This window comes from Rasamsonia byssochlamydoides, assembly GCF_041956645.1.
Source record: "Rasamsonia byssochlamydoides strain NRRL 3658 unplaced genomic scaffold VTN77scaffold_1, whole genome shotgun sequence".
Lineage (NCBI taxonomy): Eukaryota > Fungi > Ascomycota > Eurotiomycetes > Eurotiales > Trichocomaceae > Rasamsonia > Rasamsonia byssochlamydoides.
The window spans coordinates 490,113-514,677 of NW_027192384.1; the positions used below are offsets into that span (position 1 = coordinate 490,113).

General features: G+C 50.7%; 9 protein-coding genes across 9 annotated transcripts; 3 read left to right on the forward strand and 6 right to left on the reverse strand.

Annotated features, from left to right (window-relative positions):
- Positions 1-292: 292 nt before the first annotated feature.
- Positions 293-2,337, reverse strand: VTN77DRAFT_167 (uncharacterized protein; the record flags this gene model as incomplete). The annotated part of the gene is made up of 3 exons (XM_069417426.1): positions 293-392; positions 453-1,971; positions 2,040-2,337. 3 exons carry the CDS (start codon positions 2,335-2,337, stop codon positions 293-295), a joined length of 1,917 nt encoding a protein of 638 aa, XP_069282530.1.
- A 2,682-nt stretch (positions 2,338-5,019) lies between these two features.
- On the forward strand, positions 5,020-5,993 carry VTN77DRAFT_168 (uncharacterized protein; the record flags this gene model as incomplete). Its single annotated transcript, XM_069417437.1, has 4 exons — positions 5,020-5,279; positions 5,349-5,436; positions 5,506-5,920; positions 5,977-5,993. 4 exons carry the CDS (start codon positions 5,020-5,022, stop codon positions 5,991-5,993), a joined length of 780 nt encoding a protein of 259 aa, XP_069282531.1.
- Positions 5,994-6,884: 891 nt separating this feature from the next.
- Positions 6,885-8,458, reverse strand: VTN77DRAFT_169 (uncharacterized protein; the record flags this gene model as incomplete). Its single annotated transcript, XM_069417448.1, has 3 exons — positions 6,885-7,170; positions 7,250-8,246; positions 8,410-8,458. The coding sequence occupies 3 exons, from the start codon at positions 8,456-8,458 to the stop codon at positions 6,885-6,887; spliced, it is 1,332 nt and encodes a 443-aa protein (XP_069282532.1).
- An 803-nt stretch (positions 8,459-9,261) lies between these two features.
- Positions 9,262-10,520, forward strand: VTN77DRAFT_170 (uncharacterized protein; the record flags this gene model as incomplete). The annotated part of the gene is made up of 2 exons (XM_069417460.1): positions 9,262-9,368; positions 9,554-10,520. 2 exons carry the CDS (start codon positions 9,262-9,264, stop codon positions 10,518-10,520), a joined length of 1,074 nt encoding a protein of 357 aa, XP_069282533.1.
- A 3,503-nt stretch (positions 10,521-14,023) lies between these two features.
- VTN77DRAFT_171 (uncharacterized protein) lies at positions 14,024-14,499 on the reverse strand (the record flags this gene model as incomplete). Its single annotated transcript, XM_069417471.1, has 2 exons — positions 14,024-14,317; positions 14,461-14,499. 2 exons carry the CDS (start codon positions 14,497-14,499, stop codon positions 14,024-14,026), a joined length of 333 nt encoding a protein of 110 aa, XP_069282534.1.
- A 749-nt stretch (positions 14,500-15,248) lies between these two features.
- VTN77DRAFT_172 (uncharacterized protein) lies at positions 15,249-16,834 on the forward strand (the record flags this gene model as incomplete). The annotated part of the gene is made up of 2 exons (XM_069417482.1): positions 15,249-15,691; positions 15,754-16,834. The coding sequence occupies 2 exons, from the start codon at positions 15,249-15,251 to the stop codon at positions 16,832-16,834; spliced, it is 1,524 nt and encodes a 507-aa protein (XP_069282535.1).
- Positions 16,835-18,349: 1,515 nt separating this feature from the next.
- VTN77DRAFT_173 (uncharacterized protein) lies at positions 18,350-20,149 on the reverse strand (the record flags this gene model as incomplete). The annotated part of the gene is made up of 1 exon (XM_069417493.1): positions 18,350-20,149. The coding sequence occupies one exon, from the start codon at positions 20,147-20,149 to the stop codon at positions 18,350-18,352; it is 1,800 nt and encodes a 599-aa protein (XP_069282536.1).
- Positions 20,150-21,047: 898 nt separating this feature from the next.
- Positions 21,048-22,328, reverse strand: VTN77DRAFT_174 (uncharacterized protein; the record flags this gene model as incomplete). Its single annotated transcript, XM_069417504.1, has 1 exon — positions 21,048-22,328. The coding sequence occupies one exon, from the start codon at positions 22,326-22,328 to the stop codon at positions 21,048-21,050; it is 1,281 nt and encodes a 426-aa protein (XP_069282537.1).
- Positions 22,329-22,856: 528 nt separating this feature from the next.
- VTN77DRAFT_175 (uncharacterized protein) lies at positions 22,857-24,395 on the reverse strand (the record flags this gene model as incomplete). Its single annotated transcript, XM_069417515.1, has 1 exon — positions 22,857-24,395. One exon carries the CDS (start codon positions 24,393-24,395, stop codon positions 22,857-22,859), a length of 1,539 nt encoding a protein of 512 aa, XP_069282538.1.
- Positions 24,396-24,565: the final 170 nt, after the last annotated feature.

Here is a 24,565-nt window from a genome sequence, read left to right on the forward strand (position 1 = left end):
AGACTTCAAGTGAGACACTTGTGAGCCAGGCCCCGCTAAATTATTTTATTTTATTTTATTTTTTTTAAAAAAAAAGAATAGGAAAAGAAAAGGCTGCTGAACCCGAGTTCCGATCACATGTCGGCACGAGGTTCACGAATAACTTGTATTTCCCCAATGGCAATGTACAGTAAATACAATAGATGTGCATATCAAATGCAGAAGACCACCAAGAGATCTGAGGTATCAACGGAACGACGGTGGAGGCACATAGTATTTTACAGAGTACACCAGTATAGCCACGCTGTGCCAATTAGGTCAAGAAATATTTGGGGCCTTCTCCTCCCTGAGGAGTCTGCCAGTTGATATCCTGAGTGGGAACCTTGATGTCGCAAGTCTTGCAATGGATGCAACTGTGCCGTATTAGCAATCTATGACTAACCCAGATGGAATCGCAAGGAAAGGAAACTTACTTCTGAGCGTTGATTTGGAAACGAACGCCATGCTCTTTGGAAGGATCCTCGACGTACTCATAGACGCCAGCGGGGCAGAACCGATTCTCGACACCCTGATATTGGGGCCACGCAGCATTGGTATGCTCGTCCCAGTTCTTCACCTGCAGATGGACAGGCTGGTCCTCTTCGTGATTCGTTCCAGTGCGACTCACACTGGTCATAATATCGAAGCTGATCACCCCGTCGGGTTTGGGGTACTCGATTTTCTCGCACTCTGAAGCCTTCTTCGTGGCGGCGGAATCGGTGCCGTGGTGCTTTAGTGTCCATGGCGTTTTGCCACGGAAGAGGTAAGCCTCAAGTCCTGAGTACAGGATGCCACCATAGATACCGAGGGGAGTCTTGAAGGAAGGGCGCATGTTGCGCACCTCGTGGAGTTCTTTCCAGATGAACGATTTGCGGAGAGCGTCCTCATAATTGTATAAGAAAACGCTACCACTGTCATTGTTTTGCAAAGCTTCATACGCTGCCTCTGCTGCCAGCATGCCGGACTTCATGGCAGTATGCGTGCCTTTGATCTTCGGGACATTCAAAAATCCGGCCGTATCGCCAATCAGGGCACCACCAGGAAAAGCGACTTTGGGGATTGACTGGAACCCGCCCTCGTTGAGTGCTCGAGCACCATATGAGATGCATTTCCCGCCTTCGAGTACCTCTTTGAACAGGGGGTGATGTTTCAGCTTCTGAAACTCGCCGTACGGAGAAAGCCACGGGTTGGGATAATCCAGACCAACAACGAGGCCGATGCTGACCAAGTTGTCACCAAAGTGGTACATCCAAGCTCCGCCGTAGGTGTCCATTGGTAAGGGGTAGCCCATCGAGTGGACAATCTCACCGGGTCTGAACTTCTCGGGCTGTATCTCCCATACCTCCTTCAGCCCGATTCCGTAGGTCTGCGGTTGACTGTCACGGCGGAGATCATATCTCTTGATGACCTGTTTGCTCAAGCTTCCATGGCACCCCTCAGCGAGCAACGTGACGCGCGCGTGGAATTCCATTCCCCGCTCAAAGTTTTCCTTCGGTTTCCCGTCTCGTCCTATACCCAAATCATTGGTTGCGACACCGCGCACCGAACCGTCCGGCTTGTATAGCACCTCACTTGCGGCAAAGCCAGGATAGACCTCCACCCCCAGCTCCTCGGCACGCTCCCCAAGCCACTTGGTCAATTGACTCAAGCTGATGATGTAGTTTCCATGATTATTCATCTGTGGCGGGGCGGGAATTGGTATAGCGGAGTTTTTCGTCAGGAAGCGCATCTTGTCGCTCTTCGCGGGAGTCACATGCTCGAATCGGTTTGGATTGTCCTCCGACAGCCAGTCGGGCAGGAGTTCGTTCAGTGCAGTTGGTTCGAGAACATTGCCAGAAAGGATATGTGCACCAATTTCTCCTGCTTTCTCCAGGAGAATGACCCTGAATTCTTCGTTTCCGGCTTCGTTGGCAAGCTGCTTTAGTCGAATTGCCGCTGCGAGACCTGCCGGGCCTATTGAGTCGAGATACTGCTATCAGCGAAGAAGTTCTGGTAGGACATCAGGACTCAGATATACTTACCGCCACCAACAATACAAACATCCACCTCATCTGACTCCCTGTCAATCTGACGGGGATCGAAAGCGGCCTCCTCCGCTTCACGCTTCCGCAGGGACTGAGAGAATGGCCTAGTTTGACCCCGAACAACACGCCCGCCCAGAATGCCAGTATGACGGCATGGTCGCTTCTCAGAGGCGAGGAAAGAAGCGCGGCGAACGGGATTTGCAGCTGCAGAGAGCGAGGAGCTAGCTCGCCATGATCGAGAGGAAGCTCTTAGCTCACGCCTCAAGAGAGGCAAGACAGCTCCTTTCGAAGCCATTGCACGGTTGCAGTCCAGGGAACACCCCTTCAGCCGTAATGTACAGGAGAGGTTTCCCTCAACTTGTTGCAGTTGGAAGAGGAAGAGCTCGGTCCCTCAGGGAAGGGTTTTCTGGAAGATATTTCGCAGTCGCATCCCGCACTCTCCGCCCTCGGTTCGGAGCCCCAGACGTACTCCGGAGAGTGCCACCGCTTAGCCGCGGTAGGGCTGCTGGCCAAAGTGCCGCTGTTTGCCCGAGGACAAGCAACAGTCGGGACCTATTATAATATTGGCCCTAACCCATCGCCGCATCCTGTCATAGGATACCTAAGGCATATCACTACTGGAGTATCCTGTTGCCATACAGGCTTCCAGAAAGGTGGGGAATCCCCCATGCTTGCCACATGTGTTCCCTCCTATCCATTTAATTTTAGTGATGGAAAACAAGGAACAAAACCCAAGACCTGAGATCACACTGATATTCCTTCCAATGCTTCAAAATAAGCGACTTCGTCATCCTCTCTGACGATGATTCTGCATCTTCAAAATTACAAACGTCCTTGACATTGCCGTCTACAATCTATTTTTGTTCGATTGTTTCCCTTTCTCCATGCGACACGTATTTCCTGTGTCAGAGCTGGCTTTACCGGTACCAGAATCAAGCTGCATCAGACTAGATAACAGCAGAACCAGGACTTGCGGTGAAGGGTCAGAAGATACACAGACTAATCTAGGGTCTCTATATCAGAATCATAATGCATTCCAAAATCTGATGGGAAAAATATGCCAACGCAACACTGTCCCAACGGTATTCTAAAGTATACCTAATGTGTGGAATGTATTGCAAGACGGCCAGTGGTAGGGCACGCCAAGCAGTCCTCTACGACCTCAGGCATCCAAATGGCATTCCCAAACATAGACCAGGAGCAAAGCGACCATGCTTGGTAATGTCATAAGAACGCTGTAAAGGCATCTTACGCAATCTCAAATCTCAGACAACTGAGAAGCAGATTTTGTTTGAGCCTGACGTTGAGTTGAGACGCGTCTGAGACGCGTGACGGCGGAGGAGCTAAGTCAGAAACCACCGATGCCGCCCGTGGATTCAAGCCAACAACCCAGGTCCACAAGAGCCTTCTAGCATCGTCTGCAGCAATCGCAGATTTTCACCGCTGTCGGTGACCACAGTTCCATAAATAGAATCCAGTATCGTTGACCTGGCATCTTCTGGATTATCGCGGCTCCATGAGACTATAGAAATCGGCGTCAGAGAGAGGTTGAATGGAGGAGAACAGCGTGCTTGTCGAGTCCCGACCGCGCTGACCTGGCTGGTTGAGAGGAGAGTCAAACGACAAAGTCGGGAAATGAGCGCGCGAAAGGATTTTTTGTTCAGTTGCCATCCACTAAAGCGGCAAGCACGGGTGTGGGTCTTGCAGAGATTGTCCGGAAGCAGTGGGCATGATTGGGCTGGGAACAGACAGACAACATGAATGTGGCCGGGCGACTGCAACAAAGGCGACCAGTCAGAACACGCAAGGGGGCGCAGCGATACGCCAAGGCAACGGATCCCTGGCTCGCTTAATCGAGACTAGCGAACGAGGACGGCAGAAATGGCGTTTGCTGACCAGGCCCCGTTCTTGCCCGTCCTCAACCCGCTAGTATGCCGCTAGCAACTGCTGGAGCCATGGGTTGCCATCGCTGCTTTTGCCGCCACCGCAGCCCAGCCTCCCCTGACGACAGTCTCCCCCGAGTCCCGACTCACCCTATATAAGGAACCAACCTCCCACTTCGGCCCTTCTGTTGAAATTTTGCTCCTGGTCTTGGCACCGCGCGGAAACGCCAGAACGTCACCTTCTTCCCTCCGCCATCCTCTCCCCATTCTTACCTAACTCCCCCACCCTCTCTCTATCGGAGTCTCTCCACACTCCGCATCACCTGGCCTTCAGAGAGTCACGCCCAGTCCTCTGAGCCATAATCTTTGGGAAGAAGGAACTTAGACCCTCCACGGAAAGCCTTTACTGCCAGACGGCCGCTACCTTATCTTCGCGCGAGCCACCCTCCCTTCTCTTTGAGACGCAGATAGACATCAGAATTTGATACGTGACAAAAAAGAAAAAAAATATTGCCTTAAGTCTTGCACACTTTCAGCGCTGCCATTCTGTGTTGCCATCAGACAGTTAATACTAAACCAAACATTTTGCTTACGCGGTTAATTCCGTCGGCGTGTGGTGATTATCTCCAGTCACCTGACCTGGTGGTTTGTCACTTCCGTCTGTTTTCGCCACCACGGCATTCACGCCTTGCGGTCGCTTCGAGGGTATATCTACCACCGTCTTGGCCGGGCTTTTTCCCACTTCCAACCCGCTTCAGGTTTTCTGAATTTGGTCCTGCGTCACCAACCAGGCAGCGACTGTAGGGGAGGCATTCAGTTGTTTATCTCCCACATACGGTAGGCACTTTATTTTTCCATCATCGCATCTGTCGACCCGCTACCACTTTTTCCCTACCTGATCACACTGTTTCCCCAAAGAGTCATCGTATCGATGCCCTCAGACTCCTGACTTTGACGCTTTCAAGTGGAAAGAACCTTGGTCTAACCTCGGTTTCACTGCAGACTGCCATCCAGACTTCTCTGAAGCGACATTTGTATCTCGAAGAGAATCTTCAGTCTCAGCTTACCGACGGCTGCGACGTATGCACGTCACAATGGAATCGCTCACGACTCACCCGTCCACCGCACAACAGGCGAAGGCCTTCACTTCCCCAGCCTCGCTCTCCTTTCCGGGAGGAGCTGGGGACTTGACCCCGCCGTCCTCTGAGAAAGAGGGAATTATGAACGGTCAAGGTGTGAACGGCCAGCAGCAGGGAGGGAATGCCGGCGCTGTAGGCAACGGGGTGACGCCCGCAACTCCAGCTGCGACTCCTGGTGCTAACACTCCGGGGAGCGGCATTGTGCCTACGTTGCAGTGAGTATACACTTTGGCTGTTTTTTTTCTGGCCTACCAGAAAGCTGAACAGACTGTTTTTTCTTCAAGAAACATTGTCGCAACCGTCAACCTCGACTGTCGCCTGGACCTGAAGACCATCGCGCTCCACGCCAGAAACGCGGAGTATAATCCAAAGGTACTAATCTCTGTGCCCTCCTTGGGATCTTCAGCCAGACACAGTGTGACTGAACTTGGGTTCATCTAGCGTTTCGCTGCCGTGATCATGCGTATCCGGGAGCCTAAGACTACCGCGCTGATCTTCGCATCCGGCAAGATGGTCGTTACCGGCGCTAAGTCTGAGGATGACTCCAAGTTGGCCTCGAGGAAATACGCTCGTATCATCCAGAAGCTCGGCTTCAACGCCAAGTTCACGGACTTCAAGATCCAGAACATCGTGGGCTCTTGTGATATCAAGTTCCCCATTCGTCTGGAGGGACTGGCCAGCCGTCACCACAACTTCAGTTCTTACGAGCCGGAGTTGTTCCCGGGTCTCATCTACCGCATGATGAAGCCCAAGATTGTCCTCTTGATTTTCGTCAGCGGTAAGATAGTCCTGACCGGTGCCAAAGTCCGTGAAGAGATCTACCAGGCGTTCGAGTTGATATACCCCGTGCTCTCTGGTAAGATAGCCCGATACACCGGGTTCCAGGACAGCATGGCTAACATTGCGTTCAAGATTTCCGCAAGGTCTGAAGGATCCAGGTTAGACGTGGAGGTCCGCCACCCGCGGTGACTTCCACATTACTTTCTTCCACCCCCTTGTATTAACATTCTTCTCTATTTCGGGATTTGTCGTGATCAGCCCGGCGTTGCTTGATTCGAGACTTGCCAAATCCACGTTTGGCAGTTCATCTCAGATCGCCACTCCACTTCGGACCCGTTATCACGATTGGTTCATGTTAGCATTTACACGGCGTTCTAGCGATTCGGTTACCCGGTTATGTTTTCTTTGGCTGTTCTCTAAAAAGAAACGTTCGATTTGTTAAATTAGAAAGTCGCACATTTCCGCAGACTTCTCAGGGGCGGTACATGTGCGCTGGTCGAATGGGTGCCTGCCTCCCTTCTAATCATTTCCTTCCCCCTTGCCATGTCGCCTGCCCATGCCCCGATCCTCCCTTTGCGCGTCGCATGTCTCGGGTGACACTGGCTTTTTATTTTCTGCATGATCCATTTATGTCTTCTCGGATGCTGCGATTCAGGTGATACTGTTCGCAATGCTATTATTTGCTGTGGGCGGATGGGATTTCATTAAAAGAGGAAATTGAATGCGAGGATGCAATGGAGGGTGATGACGAAATTATATCCGCGCGGTGGTACTACTTCGCTATACATTTGGCGTTAGGGAGGAGCTCAATGAAAGTATCTGTAGTGCCATGCCAGTTTCTATTCCTATCCACGATAGTTAAGTGTATGATGCCTCCCGAAAGTAACCCTTTGTATTAGTAGGATGGCTACGACCAACCCCTGAGCGGGTCATGGGCATTGAGTTGAGAGTCCTTGTGGAATAGTCACTGTCCATGAGCTTGTCCAGTTTGCCTGGTTAGCATATATATGTAATATTGTATAACTGCAGCGTCGCTGCTCTCAGAGTTTCTCTTTCCTTGTCCTAGCCAGCTCCTCCACCAGTATCATCCCTCTCCGTCCCGACCGGCTCCCATCGTTCGTTTCCACAACCGTCTTGGAGGAAAGCGTCTCCTCGGGAGGCCACGCCCACAGCTGCTGCAGTTCGGCTTCTAGGTTGCCCTCCAGCGCGTCGACGATCTTGTCGCCTAGCACCGGGAAGAATTTGTATCCGTGGCCGCTGCCGCCGGTGGCGAGGAAGAGGTTTGGGTGGTTTGGGTGGTAGGTTATGAGGAAGTCGCCCTTGGGTCTGGTTTGGTCAGTAACAAAAAAAGGTGTCCGGCCATGGTAATTGCAATTTTGATATGGGGGTTAATTGTGGAACTTACGTATCTGTGTACCAGCAGATCCGGGTGCGACAGAATGGTCGATCTGCCAACTCTGGGAGCATCTCTCTGAGAGCATTACGGCAAGCCTCTTCGCCCTCCAGCGGTATTGGAACGTCTTTTTCGGGGAGGCTGATCTCCATCGTCTTTTGTTCTTCTCCTGGGACATTCACGATCTTGGGGTTTCGGTATCCGTAAGCGTGCCGTGCGACCTTGAGCTCGTTGTTCCGCGGCGGGATGATGAACATGCCTGTCGCGAAATTTAGAATCGTCGGCATGTGCGCGAGCTGCTGCTGCTCCTCGTCTGTGATCTTGATGTAGGCCAACACTTGGCCGGTGGCTTCGGCCCTGCCGCGGAGATCGACGAGCTTGGGAGTCCATGCACCGGTTGCCAGGATGATGAGGTCCGCAGAGATGGTTGTCCCGTCAGTCAAGGAGACGCCTGTGACTTTGCGCTGGGACTGCGACTGCGATTGCGGCTCTTCGTCTGCGAAGATAAGCCTCTCGACCTCGCCAGTCTTGAAGGTCACTTTCCCCATCTGCTCGAGCTTTTTTCTCGCGAAACGAACGCCCGCCTCGGCGTCTGCCCATCCAGACCCCCAGTTGACGTATCCCCCGGCGATATCGCTTCCTCGTGCGTAGCGTGGCACCACCCTTTCCACCGCCGCCTTGGTCGGCAACTCCTCGACTCTGTCCCCTTCGATGTTTTTCACGTTCTTGTAGCTTGCCCGTGTATACTGCTCTGCGACAGTATTCCCGCTGGGGTACACGAGAACGAGGCCGTTCTCCGTGTACCGGCCCTCTTTACCCCAATCGGTCGTGCGCCAGCGCTGGATGCCTTCAGCGGCCAGTTTGGCGTACGCGGGGTTTGCATAGTCAGCGCGCACGATGCGGGACGAGTCGACTGAGGAGCCATGCGGGTTTGGGATTGTTGCTGCCGCCTCGATGAGTGTGATTTTGTTGTTTGGGTGGCGTGTTGAGAGGGAGAGTGCGGTAGACACTGTGAGGTTTGTTGGTCAATGCAGTGTTCGTACAGCGACAGATGTGGGTATAGATAAATATATATTTCACAAATAGGTACGGGCGGTGAAGCAGAGGCACTGGCTCAGCAACAGCAAACCAAAGACATTGTTCACATCGCTTGATATGTCTCTAGTACTGACATCCAAAGACCCCGCCTCCAACAATCAAGATAGAGTGTGGTAGCGCCATCACTCAAACTCCCTTATCGCGCGTATATAGTACGGAGCACGTGTAGAGGGGTTATCGGTCGAGAAAGAATCGTCGTCCTCGTTGTGATGACAAAAAGACAAGCCTTTCGAAGCCGACTACTCCCAAGAAGCGGGATTTCATTATCTAGGAATATATGTATTCCCCGCGGCTGACTTTGTCAAAGGGCGTTGACGTGGGTTTGTCTTGTCTTATCAACTTGTGGAGGGTCTCGGCATACTTTTTGGGTAGCTTTTTTAGCCTTTTGCCCGCCAGGAACAAACATCTCCGGATCTAGCCGTTGCCGGAGCTTTTTGGACGAGCACCTTTGGATAGCCAGGTACACGACTGAGTACACGACTAAGAAAGAGCTCGTCACGACCACTGTCGATGGTCATCCTCAACTGCGATCATTTTTAGCTGGTTCTGGGCTTCAATTGGCGGGTCCCAGCTGGGGGACATTCCCATCATCGCGGTTTGCGCTCCTTCGCCTGTCCTGTCAATTCCACTCCAGCGACTACCTAATGACCAGGATTAAATAAGCCGGTTTTCTTCTTCCACATGATATATCTGCCTATACTTTTACTTCCAATTGAAGTGTGAATTTCCCATTCTCGTGATATCCGGCAGTTCGATAACAAACTTCGTCGTTCTTCTTTCAGACTGCTCAAGCTTGCAAGTCAAGCAAGACACATCTACCTGGCCAGCTGGGGCATTCATTGTGGACGATTCTCAACCAACCAACCAAATCAATCAATCAATCAATCCAACTCCGGTCTTTGCAAGACCCGTGAAACTAAATAAATATGACTTCCTCGCCGGCTGCGAGTAAGCCAGTGAGGAAAGCCAATACCTTTCAAAGTCATGCCGTGGGGAAACTGGGGAAGAAGACTCCCCTGCCGATGAGTACTAGGTTAGTTTCAGACGCCTTCTTTTGTTTGATGAAGTATCAATCCAGAAGTCTGTATATATGTATTTCGCAGATTCAGAGATCTCCCACTATATGTCCGAAAATCTCTTTCCTTCTTCTTCTTCTTTCTGATATTCTTTTTATTTTCGATATTCTGTCCCTTTTTTTCTACATGCTGACAACTCCAGAACGGGAACGCCCTCTTCTACACCTTTACCTAAACGGGTCAACCCTCTTCTCAGGACGCCCCTAGAACCTGCTGTTCGAAACACCGTCCCGCCACGTGCGATGACTATAGTTGGCGTCAGCATTCTGGCGCTGAGCACTTACTGTGGATATCTGTACACGTCCTACCGGCGAGATGTCGATCAAGCTCGTTCCCTCCAAGTTCCGGAGGACGTGTCAGATCGCTACAACCAGACAGCACGCAACTATGATGCTGAGGTCGAAATGGGAGAGCGGGTGATGCGGCTAGGGAAGAGGCGGCAAGAATTGGTGCGCATGGCCCGTGGAGACGTGCTGGAAGTGAGCTGCGGCACCGGCCGGAATATGCAGTACTATCTCCTCGGAGAGCGGAGAGGCGTGGATGAAAAAGGGAAGGCAGCGATCCAGGGATGTCGTTCTTTGACGTTTGTCGATCTCAGTCCGCAGATGATAGAGATCGCACAGAAGAAATTCGAGAAGCTGTTCCCGGGATTTAAGAAGGCTGCCTTTCGGGTCCAGGACGCAAGGGAGGTCGTCCCTCCTTCCCCGTCTACAGCTGTGGTAAAGTCATCGTCGTCAACTCCCGAGACTCCGTCTTGGACAACGTCCAAGCCTTACTTCGACACGGTCCTGCAGACCATGGGCCTGTGTTCGACACCAGATCCCGTTGGTCTACTACGGCACCTAGGGTCGATCACAGAGCCTCAGCACGGCCGGATCCTCCTCCTGGAGCACGGACGCTCTTATTACGGTTGGCTGAATAACATCCTCGACAACTTGGCTCCGGCGCACGCCAACCGCCACGGATGCTGGTGGAATCGCGATATTGGGCAAATCGTGGAGGAGAGTGGGCTCGAGGTCGTGGAGGTGAAAAGATACCATTTGGGGACGACGTGGAGAGTGATTCTGAGACCTAAGCAGAAGGCCTCGGATGAAGTCCAAGGCGCTTGATGAAGGGGTTCACCCTCCCCAACGATTGTCCTCATATATATAAACTGTATAGTAATTACTACGAGGCGGCAATCTCTTTCACAGGGGAAGGCGGCCAGCAGCTGCTTCAGATCACGATACTTGCCAGCAAGACGTATGCATTATACTGCAGATGGCGCAAATTTTATAGCCCCTCTTAAGGGAGTCTTAAGGAGAAAAAGATAGAGACAATGGATCACTTATAAGGACAATCCTCCTTAGAAAAGACAGTTCTCAGCCATAGCATGAATGTAAATAGCAAGGGAAAATAGCAAGAGAGGCAGAGGCAGAGGACAGAAATAAATAAAGCAACAAGATAAGGAGCGGAAGTGAATTAGCTGGATTAAAGACAGAGCAATTTAACACCCCAAAAAATATTGAAAATTATTATTAGACTAGACTCTAGCGATTTTGGGGACATCTCTATAAAGCAGTCCAGTATTAATAATTTATTTTATTTCTAGTATCTTATGGGGAAGTCCCTAAGGTTAGGTTAGGTTTCCCTGCGGAGTACGACAACCCCTCCGGCTTGAAGGAGAAATCAGTTCCATCCCCATCCAGAATGCTGGGTTAAGAAGGGCCAGGTAAATGCGTGAGAGGGTCTCATCTGATATGAGAGGCTCTCAAAATATTGTCTCGCTTTTTGCAGCGGCGTAATTATACTCTAGATGCGTGTCTGTACGATGGTAAAGGTGTTTATACCAAGTCTACTGGCGTAGTCGAGTTGACATCATTATTGTCAGTTTTACCTTTTTTTTTTCTTCTTGGCTCTTTCGACACAAAGGTCAATTGCTATTTTTTTTTCAGCTTTTCTGCTCTACTAGGTACTGTACATAGGTACGCATACTGCCTGCCGTATACGACAGGTATGCACTGGGGTATTAGGGTTAAGGCCCAGGCGAAGCCTCCATCAATGGTACTCGCCATCTGTCTAGAAGTTATATCGTAATCAAGGTGGCCCCATTCGGGAAATTAGACTGCCTGAGGGTGTCCATTGTGGTCAGATACCGATTGAGGTTGCTAAATCAGGTTGGATGATGGCAGAGATAGTGGTCAGCTTTGGTAAGAAGAGAGGGAGCAGAGAAGAAATAAAACAAAAATACAAAATAGAATTTAGGACTCGTGGGCAAGGAGATAGAAGCTGGAGCCTGGAGCCTGGAGCCCAACACTGGGTTTCGTACTGCAGGCTTCCTTGTGTCACCCCGGAAGGTCGCCTGACGCGCCGCCCATTCCAGGCCTGGTGCGCAAGCTGCTGCTGGCGAACAGTGGCCTGGTGGTACCTTCAATACGAAGTTGCGCAATTAGGTATATGATATATCCTTCCCTGTTCATCATCAGTCGATTCAGAACTCAGCCAGAATAAGGTGATGCCTACAAGAATGTATGATGATTGATTGTGTAAGGAGATGGTTCCCAACTTGGTATCTGTGACGGAGGATGCCTGATGTTGATACAAGGCTTCCGCAGGAAAGGTAGTCGCTCATAAGAACCCCTCGATCTCTTGTGCAGATAATCTTTCTTTTCTTTCCTTCTCCAGCTTTGGCTTCATGAGATTTCTCTTCTCTTTTGCCTGTGCCATTACAGTATCTCGGTAACTACCTAGTACCTAGGTACCTAGGTGTATACAAAACAGAACGGCGCTACTCCCACTCCGGCTTAGCCAGCGGTTTGACACTACTAGTAACTTTTCTTAGCAACAACTAGGAGAGACTTAGAATAATAGATGGAGTCTTATATATTTTCTAATCCTCTTCCTGAGCACCATAGCACTGTTCAATCACTGATAGTAGATTTGTCATAACTAAAAACAATTTTGTGCCGTCTCGTGTCTCTATCTGCTTTGATTAATTAAAGTCCTTGGGCATGTTGAGAAGTTATATAGTTATAGTAAATAGGTAAGCTGCAGTAAAAAAATATTAGTGGATCCATAGAAAGGTCCTGACCATTTCGGTAAGAATCACAAAAGGGATCAGGCATTACAAGAACAAAAAGAACTTACCTTATTATAATGCAGTATTATTAGGTATACGAATGAAAGGTTATGACGTCTTCGATTCTCCGGATTGGGTATATCCTCGGGTAAGAATAAGGTTACTAATACCCCGGTATCTTACGTAGATACAGCAGGTGATGAATGATGGTAACAAGTTATGCAATAATAATGCAAGTCAATGTCGTTACAATTGATCCTGCACGTTATGTTGCATGATCATGTCAATTCGAAACAGCGCAGAGAGTATGTACGGAGTATTATTATTAGTACTTCGGACTCTGTGCGGCGTACTCCGTGCCTAGGTAAGTCACCTAATTAGCGCGGGGCAGCGGAAACAGGGTTCGCGGGTCGCCAGTCGCCACCAATGAATTACTTGAATTTATCCTGCAATAAATCGAACCAGGTTTCAGTTTGTCTTGGAAGGAAAGCAATCGATCAACAATCAATTCAATGACCTGAATAATAATAATAGAGGCGACAGAATAGCAGACAGAACCCGAAGTCTCTGGTTGATGTCATTGTTGTGTTGTCATGACCGACCGCCTTTTCAAGAAAGCGTTTCCTCACGCTGCCCCAGCAACCACGCCTATCTGGCGGTGAGATATCGGTGGGTCGTTGCAATTAATGCCTTGATAGTCAGTAACGATAGCAATTAGATGCAGATCGGGCATCTACGATATGATATGATAGCGCATCACAACAATTAGTAGAATTAGTACTGTGTAGCACGCAGATACGGAATTCAACCTTGCTGCGTTCGTGATTATCAAGATCAGAACTCCAATAAAATAATGGTTCCATTGATGATTATTATTATTCCAAATAATCAAGAATAATTCGTCATGTTTGAATGGAATCACGGTGAGCCAATCGGGCGGAGGAGAGTTGATAAGCGGTTCCGCCCTTCTGACCGCATTAGCATTCTGCCAGCATCCGCACTAGCCACGAAGCCTCGAATCCACAGTCCACGACACATCACTGTCCATTTAGAACCATGACGAGGAATCAAGGTTCCTGACTGAAGTCAATTTCGTGATACGAGTTGAGCCATCTCCAGCACGTTATTGGAGGACTCGGTTATTATGGTCCCTCCACCCCTCTGGGATTCCCTTTGTGCTAACAATCTCTCTGGCATCATCAAGTTCTTATCGTCATCGTCATCATCATCACCATCACCTACCTTAGTTATGTCGCCATGCGGGATGATATGCGCTGGACAAGGTTCAACGGCGATACACCGAGTAACACCATTCCTCGACTAGCTAGCACGCTGGAGCTGGCAGGATCTGCTGGTGGTCTGGGCTTGCCAGCACAACCAACCCATTCTCCGTATTATTTCTTGGCTCCCCCAGGCCTGCAGTTTCTGGCTTCATGCTAGAATGCCATTCCACGCGATCAGTGGGTCAGTGCATCCACCGTCCATGATGCGGCTCGTCCAGTGGCAAGGGTCTTGGCCAACGTCGCTGGCGCTGCTTTAGCCTCCAGTTCCTAGTCATGCCAGCTGAACGCGCTTTTTCTGCCGTCCTGGGCGGTCCGGATCATGCTGATTCGCGCATTGGATTTTGCCGCCTTGACATCGCAGCGGATCAGTGGCTCCCAGGCCCGCTGTCAGTGGATCCATGAGCTGGTATCCCTTGGGACTGTCTTCCTTGGTGGTCAGGCTAGCCGGGCGACTACTGCACTCCAGAATGCACCCTCCCTTGGCGAGAAGCTCTCTGTTTGGCTGCTGGGCCCTCTCTGCTGCCTCGGATTCCGCGTTGGCCGGGCGGTCTGTTTCGCCTCCCTGCTGCACGCCTCCGGATGTCGTTTGTCGTTTGTCCCAGAGGAACACTCATCTGTATCCTCATTCTCGGAACGGATGTTTGTACAGGACAAGCAGAAGGGCAAAAAGGGTTGATCATCGGGCTCTGTTTGGGCAATAATAATTACAGAGTGCCCAGCCAGTTTCTTGTCCTTGATTTCCACCATCGCTTAGGACGTGACTTGTCCAAACTCAGAGCGAGCACCGCGTTCTTTGTATGTACGAATTCATTTCTCTCGTTGGTTGAATCGCCAGGAGGACCCGAATCTTCACACACCTCGTCATAGACAAATCGCACATTCCGTCCTCCTTTTCCCCGCCCCCCTATTCTTCCAACTCTCATATCATCTGTGAGCAAATCTTGTTTTGTTCCTGCTTTTTTTTTCCCTGCCTATTCTTCTTCTCATCACATCTTCTGCGCAGCCTTTGTTGCCAGGATATCGCTTGTTTCCTTTATCCTGTGTTGCCCCTGCGTCGCCTAGCGGTGTGACGGGCCCGACGCTGGCCCCAACTTTGGCTGGACGCGCCGCTCCAACAAATAGCCGCACGCTGGTTGGAGCTCCCACAACCTTCTATCCAATTTTTTTTTACCTCCTTTTTTTCCTGCTCCCCTTTCGCAGGCTACCTACCCACCGCATTCCTGAAACTCTGGGCATACAGCCCATTTTACCGCGGTATCAAACCCAATCAGGCTTGCCACAAACAAACGGAAGCAAGTCTTTTTTTTTTCTCCCCCCATCTGCCGAGCACACTGTCACCGCCCACCTAACTAAGGTGAAACCCACATCGCTGCCGACTTGTTCCGGTCTCTCCCCCCCTCGCAACATCTCATCTCCCTTATCCAAACCATCCTTTCCCCATCCCTCCTTTCGACGGGTTTACTCTCTGTGATAACCCCTTCATTCATTTTGCAAACATGCCTTACAACACCCGCCGAAAGTCTCTGTCCCTACCGTCGTTAGGCATCCACCTGCCAAATGCCTCCCGTTCGCACCGGTCTCCGTCGGCATCCAAGGCTTCTAGTGCGACAGATGAGCCGTTTCCGCCATCCAAGAAGGTAAAGAGGTCGCATGACCCGGAAACACAGTCGCCAGACGTAAATACAGCATCTTCCCCAACTTCGGTTCAGGGAAAGGGAGCTGCGAATGGCAGTGGTCCAAAGAGTGCGCGAGGTGCCTACGAGCACACGCCGCCGCCATCACCCGCGGACGGAGGGGCCGTTCCAAAAGTCGATACCGAGGGGATCAACGACGACGTTGTTGTCGCAGCGATCCAACAATTGGAGAAGACAGGGAACAGACCGCATCTGGTGCGAGAATTGGCTGCGGTTCTAACCACGGTCAATGAGACCGTCGCAAAGTAAGTGATTTTTGTTTCCGCAATATCGCGCGCCCCCTCGGTCCTAATCCCTGTTTGTCTAGTTCGGCCAATCCTGCCGCCTTACTTTCCTCCCGGTTAAGCGCCTATATGAAGCGTCCATGGACCGCGCTCTCTCCTTGCCCAATCGCCAAGGAGTTAATACCGGTCCATCCTCGCAAGGTGTACTACTACCTTACGACGTGCCCCCCTCAGCCCCTTCCGGAGAACCTGGACGATGTTGTCATCGTGGATGGGAAACGAATGACTCCCAGTCTGTCCAGCGCGAGCGTCGATCAGGATGAGGAAGATGCCTTGGCTAGGGAGCGCGCGCGTCTCAGTCCCAGTCCAGAGGTTGACCTGTCGTCTCCTGAATTTGAGGAGGATCAGGCAGACATAAACGGCCATGCCGGAAACGGCTTCTCGGATCACCGCCATCATCGCCTCGTACATAATCACCGGGCTGCTTCTCCGCCCCTGGAGGGTGACGAGAGGGAGTTCACCCAAACCGCCAGCTCTGTGCGGGAACGGGCGTCGGAAGAGAAAGCAAGCCGGCAAGGGACGGCCAGCGTTGCGAGCTTTGACGGTGGTGATGAGTCCCAAGGACCGACGGGCGGATTTCCGGGATCGCCAATGGACGAGGATCCCCTCTCGTCCATGGCTGAGAACCAACTGCATGAGGATCACTATGGCGATTACTTTTCTTCGCATGGAGGCTCCCGAGATCGGGAGCAGGATCTGGATGAGGCGGCCGCTGCCGCGCTCTTTGGCACGTCACCATCGCCGTCGCTGTCTTCGGTGTCATCGTCGCTCTCGTCTGGTACGAGTGTTACGTCGGCTGCTGGCTCATCCGTCGAAGGTTGCGACTCGGGAACTGAAACGACGAACGGCCTTCTCTCGCTGAAACAGAGCATTGCCGATAGCGTCCGTGGCGCGACTCCCGTGTCTGTGGAGGACCTGCCGGCCGTGTCGGCTCTCAAGCGCACCATCGATATGGTCGAGACTGGTTTCTCATCCAAAGTCGGCATGGACAAGCAGCTGAGGGCCACGTTCGATTTTGAAATGATCATCGACTCGTGGAGTGATCTGCGCAGCCCAGAGACCGTAGAGGTCGACGAGCTGGACGAGATGTTCGGGGACATCTGAAAAGAGTCCTGAGACATTCGTCACGCACTCCACACCCTCTCCTAAAAAAGATACAATCTTTTTTTTATTCACGATGTTTCCATGCCTTTTTCTTCATTGACCGGCTACGTTGGTGGGATTTTACGCTATCTATCTATCTACCTATCTATCTATTTTTATTATCTCTCCTCTCCTTCTCCTTTTCTCTCTTGATTGATACCTTTGGTTGCCATTGATTGAGGATGAAATGGGATTGGTTACTTATATTTTTGGGCAGGGGAACCGGTTGGATCACGCATATCTTGTTACTTATCTCCCGACCTACCACTTTACCTCCACCTCCTCCTGTGTATATGCATGTCTTCTTCTTTCCTACCCTTCTGTGCCACTGTCTTACCTACCTACCTACCTACCTTGCCTCACCTACCTTATTACCTCTCATCCACTCACCCTTCTTGTACTCTACAGACAGTTGGAGGTTGGGAGTCTGATCTGATCTGATGCGATCTGATTTGAGTCTTGGGCATGAAGAACGCAATACAATACACTGCAACACGATACAATTAATTTTGTACTGTACATATAGCCCATTATTTTTTGACGAGCAAAGCAAATGAGTTTCCTTGCTTTTTTCTCTCACATGGTTTCTTCGATCTAACTATTTATTTATTCGAAAAGCAGAAGAAGAGAAGAGAAAAGGTAGTCTAATTACCTCAGGTACCCTAGGGTACTTCAAGGCGGGTTCGAAAGGGGAAGAAGCAGGGAAAAAAACGAAAGTATATCCATATCTAGCTAGGTATGTATGTACATTACATATGTGTGTATGTATCCTTGTGTTTGTTGTTGTTGAGTGAGTGAATGAATGAGGAAGGGAAAAAAAAAAGAGCAAGTAAAAAGCAAAAGCAAAAAGAAAGAAACAACTGAGCATTATTATATATTATATATAAGTATTCTTTTTTTGTTTTTTTTTTGTTCTGTTGTTGTTTCTTATTTTCCGACTTATATTTATTATCTGATCTGATCAATCAAATAAAGAAATAATGCAGCTATTTTTATTTTCCCTTCGTTCCCTTCCTTCGGGATGGATGATGGATGGATGGATGGTAAGTATCTCTCTCTCTGGTCCTTTGCTGCTGTCAGTTCAGTCACATGCATGCAAAAAAAAAGTTACAGTTAGGTGGGTAAATTATCATGCAAGGACGTATCATATATATCCATTTTTTTTATTTCAGATATTTAATTGAATGCATCGATCGATCGATCTATCTATCTAGTCTCAGTTCTGTACCTAGCTAGTCACAGGTAGGTAGGTATCTAAATATAGATAGGATAGTACAGGATAGATAGGTAGTAGGTAGTACTAACTAACTAGGTAACTATGTGTGTATGTACTGTACATACGTATCTGTCCATCTGCCCAATTAACTGATATTGATATTAACGCCATCATCCATCATCATTGTCATTATCTTATTATCTTCCTTTTTTTGCCCACCCATTCCCAAAGGAATCTTCTTTGGAATCTTCTTTTTTTTTTTACACTTCTCCTTCCTTTATTTCTCCTTCTTCTTCTTCCTCATCTTCTGGTGCTGCTTGTGCTGCCTGTGTTCGATTGCGTTCATGGGGAGGAGAGGCTTGGGACGCTTGCTGGTCTGTATTCATGCTCGGTCTTCGACCTCCTCCTCCTTCACCAACACCTCCGGCTCCACCTCCGCCGGACATTGAGGTCACTGACGAGCGACGTCTCTCGCGCTGCCATTCTCGATCTCGATCTCGGTCTCGATCTCTATCCCTATCTCTATCCCGATCTCGATCCCGATCCCATGCTGGACGATACTTATCGCCGCGCAGTTTGTCGTTGGTATTGCTGCTGGTGTTTCGAGATAATCCTTGTTGGACAATCTCGTCGATCCGCTGCTGGACAGGGTCTGACGCTTCGTGACCGTTACTGTCGTGACGGCCGATGTGATGTTGTGAGACAGGAGGTAGTGGTGGAGGAGGCGGAAGAGGGTACTGCCGGCGATGTTGTTGCTGCTGCTGATGTTTCGATGAAGCAGGATGCGAGCTCTGTGAAGAGTAGTATTCGTTACTGTTACTGGCCGGATGATGGCCGTTCACAGTCTGGGAGGAGGAAAGATTTGATGATGTTGAGACTTGTGAACTATTGTAGTGGTCCGCACCCGCTGGTAGCTTGGACTCGCTAATATCATTGTTGTGAGCCACCCGTTGCCGCTTCGGAGAAGGCTCTTCATGGCTGTGATTGCCGCTATCGAAGGACGACGACCCATTCTTCAGAGATTGCTGCTCTGGCGGATGCGAGGAGGGTTTGGCTTGACTGCCCGTGTTCTCTTCCTCTGCCTCCCTCGAGCGTTTCCGCCCATTCATCTCTCCATCAGAGGGCGTTCCCGTGACGCTACTGCGGCGAGGACGAGGAATCCGCGTCGTCTCGAGAACCGCCTCCCCCTCCGTAGGAACGGTCGGATACGGATGGCTTTGCCGGTGGACCGAGTTCTTCTCGTAAAGCTGGACCATTCGGTTACATGCTTTCCGCACCTTAGAAAGATCGACGTCGATTTGTTCCCACCATGGACGTCCTGCGGCATCATCCTCGAACGCCACGTTGCATAGCCTGGCGGCCGCATAAAGAGCGCTGGCAGCGATGGTACGGGCAGTGAACTGCAAACAGAGAACCGTATAGCTGGAGTCATTGACGAATGCCCAGGCCGCATTGCGCAGAGGCTTGTTCTCATTGACCCCAAAGAAGCAGATGAACTCGTACAGAATGCGGTACGGCTGTTCCAACTGCAGATCGAAGCACAGCGCCTCAAGGAGCAAATCCTCCGTGTGCAATATTGTGTCCCTCCACTTCCAAAATTCCTTCGATTGTTCGTCCACGACCAGGTCCGGCTTCTTCTGCGCGACCCGGCAGCAGGCGACCACAAACTCTTTCATCTTCCGAGTGTTCTCTTCCATCTTGGTAGCAAGAAAGAGAGATGTCGCCGCAATAGGATAAGGGTGCATTCCCGGCCGCTGTGGCAGATCAACCATGCTGTATCGCATGAAGAACCGGTGCAGGTACACACTTGCGGTCGCGAGAGTGAGCTGGGGCAGCTTCAACATAATCCCCACCTGCACGATAAAATTGACCCCCTTGCTGCGGCTTGTATGTTCGGCCTCCATGGACATGCCATCCAGGATCGATGGCGTTCGTGTGAGTTCTTCGTCTGTGAAGAGCCATTGGGATTGCGCTTCGAGCAGAACGGGATTCGACGGCGCTGGGACAGGTCGCACTTCGCTATGGCTCTGATGAGAAGACGGGGATGCCATCAGGGGCATTTATTCAGTGAGAGATGAGGGAGGGTTCGTAGAGACGAAGGATACCGATACTCTCCTGTAAACGACGGCCAGCGTGAAAGTGAGTGTTGTCGACGGAATGTATCTCCGAGTGAGAAATCAGTAGATGAGGTAGAAGAAATGCGCGGGAGCAGGCTAGCGATCCAGTCTTTGAAGAAACGTCCTTCCGTTCCTGCGGACAAGGGTAATTCAGATAAAAAGTCAAAAGAGCGAGAGAACCATCGCGAAACGAATCGGTATCATCGTGCGGCGTTTGTCTTTGCGGTGGATGTCGCAAAGGGCGGTTGCGGCGGACGAGTCCCAGCGAAGGTGAGCGGTGCGACCCAACAGAATATATCCAACTCGAAGAAGAAAAAGGGCAGCCTAAATTCGACCCTGTAAATATGACAAGAAGTGAATGGTATTGAAAGGCTGCCTAAATGGGGGGATAAATGGGGTGGCAGGGCTCTTGCTGAGCGCGAACGTCTTCACTTTCAAGACCCTCGGATGCGACAAAGGATAATGCCGGATCATCGTTTTTCCGTGTAGCTGTATGTATGTAGAAAGCGGTTACTACCTTCAGGCAGATAATAATGAGAGGGCCTACAAAGGATTTTTTTTACCTGTAGAATCTCTGTAAATTATCTAATAGATAGATATGAATTAAGGAAATGAAATGAAAATACATTGCGTTTATGGTATCAAATGTCCAACATTTCCGCCCAGGCTCGAAGGCCCTCATCATTGCTTCCAAAACTCCCGGTTACGCCGCCGCTATGTTCATCTTGGTGTGCTTGTCCAATTAAAAAAAAAAAAGGACAAAAAGGCGAGAGAGAGAGAGAGAGAGAGAAAACAGCCAGCCTGACAACACATGCTAATCCATGCTATATTTGCCGGATTCTTACTCCTCTTCGCTTACCTCACTCTCGTCATCATCGCTAGGTACGGTATATTGAGCCTGCTGCTGCTGTCTCGCCACCTCTTCCTCTTCAAATGCAGCTTCCATCTCCGCAGCCAGCGGGTCATCCTCCTCCATTTCATCGTCAGATGCTTCTTCGTGCTGCGCACCATCCGCCTGCATGTCACCTTGTCTGGCTGGAGATGGTAATCGCAGATCTTCAATTTCCTCTTCATCGTCATCATCATCATCGGCTTCATTGGCGGAGCTGTTGTTCGATGAGAAATGAGCAGGATTAACCCTGAATGGGCGTGTTGGCGGTGGTGATCCCATGTCAATGATCAGGTCTCCATCGATGATAATGTTGGGGCTTGGAGTGGCACCGATCTTGCTTGTCTCGCGTTTGTTGTCCCTCTGTTCCTCATCTGAAGGTGCAGATTCAAAAACTATATCCTCCGGATCCACACGGGGAGCAGACTTTGGTTGTGATCTCGTTGTCGCAGAGCTGGCGCTCGCCGCAGCAGCCTTTGGCGGCCGCTTCACCTGCCGGAGGGGATTGGTCTGTAGCTTGGTCCTTGGTAATAGTTTTGGTTTGGCTTCCTTGGTAGCCGACAGCGTCGGGGTGTTGACCTTGCTTGCAGTGTTGTGCGGATCTGGGGTTGTACTTGTGGAAAAGGTCTGTTTGTCCTTTTCAGTGTTCTCCTTGGGAAGAAAATGTCGGTAATCGTAGGGATTACTGTCATCTGCCGCTTCGGGTCTCTCATCGTCACTCCCTTCCTGCTTGGACCGGTCGTCTCCGGAGGCCTGGTCATCCTCCGGGAGGGTGCTTAGCTGTGGATACTGTTCAAGCACCTGTTTGTCTGTCTTTCCAGGTGCCGAACGCAGATTGAAATTCAAATTCGTACTGACTGGCTCCAGGATAAACGCCTTCCGCTTTGGGTCAAAGACGAGAACGAGGTTTCTTGTATCAGACTCCTGCACCGGCAAGGATGGGTCTACGCTCCCCCGATAAGTATATGTCAAGGTCGTCTGTTCCGCATTCCCGGCCTTGTCCTTAATTGTGAGATTGTATATGTCCCGCGACGTCGACGAACGAGTAATTGTTGCCCGTTGTTGCGGCGTGGCCGACTTGCTCTTGTGATTGTATGTGATATTGATGAAGCGGGTTTCGTCAGATTTCCCCGCCAACTTGTCACCCAGCAGGATCGGATATTCCGCTTGTTTCGTGGGATCGATTAAGAGCCCCGACGGCGGGGGAGTTGCAGAAGCCGAAAGAGTCGACATGAGGGTCAGATATCTCGACGAAATGTATATACAGGGACTAATGTCTTCCAAGAGAGAGCGTAGGCATTGGCGGAGGCTACGGCGTGATAGAAGCGGGAAAGGCGTAACGTCGTAGGTAAGAGACCAGAATGGTGACACACGCCAGGTTAGCAACGATATATATAGAATATATAGAAGGATAAGGACAAAGAATCTCTTCCAGAGACAGTAGAGGGAGTCTCCATGGACCAGGGAGGTGAGATGAGGATATGGATCGAGGCTGATCGAATGGAGAGCCGAACCCGCGGAGACCCGCAGTGACCGAGACCGGGAGAGGGGCGTGACCCGCCGCTAGCCCCAAACAGGCTAGTGCAAGTGGGAGCTGACACGGAGGAGGTCAATGGACCTTCCTAGGCGGGTAATTATTAATGCCTCCCGATCTCCAGGTAAATCTGCAGAGGCACATCTCATCAATCTAACGTCGTCAGAGTACATCCATATGCTTAGAGGGAGATTAAATACTGTATATGCCCTATTTATTATTCGACTCTAGTGTACAGGTGAACTTATCCGGGACGTGCTCTTCCCAGCAGCGGCAGCAGTGTGGCCACTGGTGAGCTGCTCCAGCTTCCCTGCCAACGCCCGGTGCTTTTTCATCACCTGTTCCCACTCGTCAACTATCTCTTGCGCTCCTTCGGTATTCTCAAGCTCCTCCAGAGTCCCCAATTCGGTGAGGATCATGCTAAAGTCTCCGCCCAGCCGTCCCAAACTGGCCGCGCAGTAGAGAACTTGGGTCAGAAGACTTTCCTGGGAACTCTTGTCCTGCACATTGGGAAGATACATCCGAAGCGTGTCTGTCAGCAACCGCACCAGATGCATCGGAAAAGTGGCCACTGCTGGCGGCAGGGCCTGTAACGGATCCTTCTTGTTGCCCTTTGCCGGTGGTTTCGTTTTCAAATTCACGGGCCGCAGATCGAGACCCGGTATGCTTGTAGATGCCAGGTCGCTGTCAGACTGGTCCGGTGCAAAGATATTTTTGTAAAGCGAGACAATAGCGAAGCTTTGTTCTCGGTAGATTTCAATGTATCTCTTTAAGAATCGTTCCGTCTGATGCCCTCCGGACCATGCGCTTGCATTGGTCGATGACAACCGCTGTTTTCCCACAGCCTCGATCCTTCGTTGCGTCTCCTGATCGGCAAGCTCCCGGAGTGGCTCCAACGCTTCAAGCGTGGATACCAGGTTCGCCAGTCGACATATGAGGAACAAAGCGCCAAAGGCCCCTTCACCCGATGTTGCTGATCCACCATCCCTTCGCGGGTTCTCCAACTCAGGCGCAACACGTCGCAGCCAACCCACTGTCCTCATAGCCGCTGCCAGTCGGATATTCTGCGTCCGAAGCCCAGCGATGAGATTAGTCGTCATATCCTTCATCGCATCTTCCGCCTGTCTCACAATGTCCTTGATGAGAGGGGAGTCGGGATAGAGGGTCTGAAGTCGTTTGATGTGTGAGTAGAGATCCAGGGCGGACGAGTAATTGCTCGCGGAGAGGCCTCCCGCAGTCGCGCCGCCACTCGCAGACGACGAGGAAACGGCCGTCGAAAGCAAGGCAGGTAACTCGAGAATATCGGATATCCGGTCTACATTTCTCGCAAGTTGCATGGCCTTCTTTCGCCGATCCAGGATCGGGTTTTCACCGGTTTTGCTGTATGTGGATGAGAATCGTACTGCCTCGTCATCGAGCTTCGGGATCGCATCTTTTAGCTGTTGGACCTCGCGCGCTAGCGAGGGGATCGAGTTTCGGAGGGTCGAGAGATTATCGGAGGACGAGATGAAGGCTTTATGTGAGCGATTGGAGAGAGCCTGGAGCGATAGGAGTGTTGAGTGAGAGGACTGAGATATGGATTGAGGCTCTGTGGTCTTTAAGGATTCAAGAGACAGCGTGGTTAGACGGTTGATATATTTCGAGGTCGTCGCATCGACCGATGGTGGTGATGATGATGATGATGATCGAGGTGGGCGGGATGTCGTCGTCGGAGTGGCATTGCTGTCCAGATACGGAGCGAGCAGCTCCAACAGCGGGTCCGTCATCGTGTGCGTTGCATCAACACCGCGAAATTGAGTAGTATTTACAATATTTCAATGTAGACTGTATCAAACGAAATTAAACCTTGGAAGTCATCAAGCTTAAGTGGAGGTGATTGTACAGAACTCACCGGTGCAATCGCCTGCAATCGCCTCCGGTAGGCGCGGCGGCCATT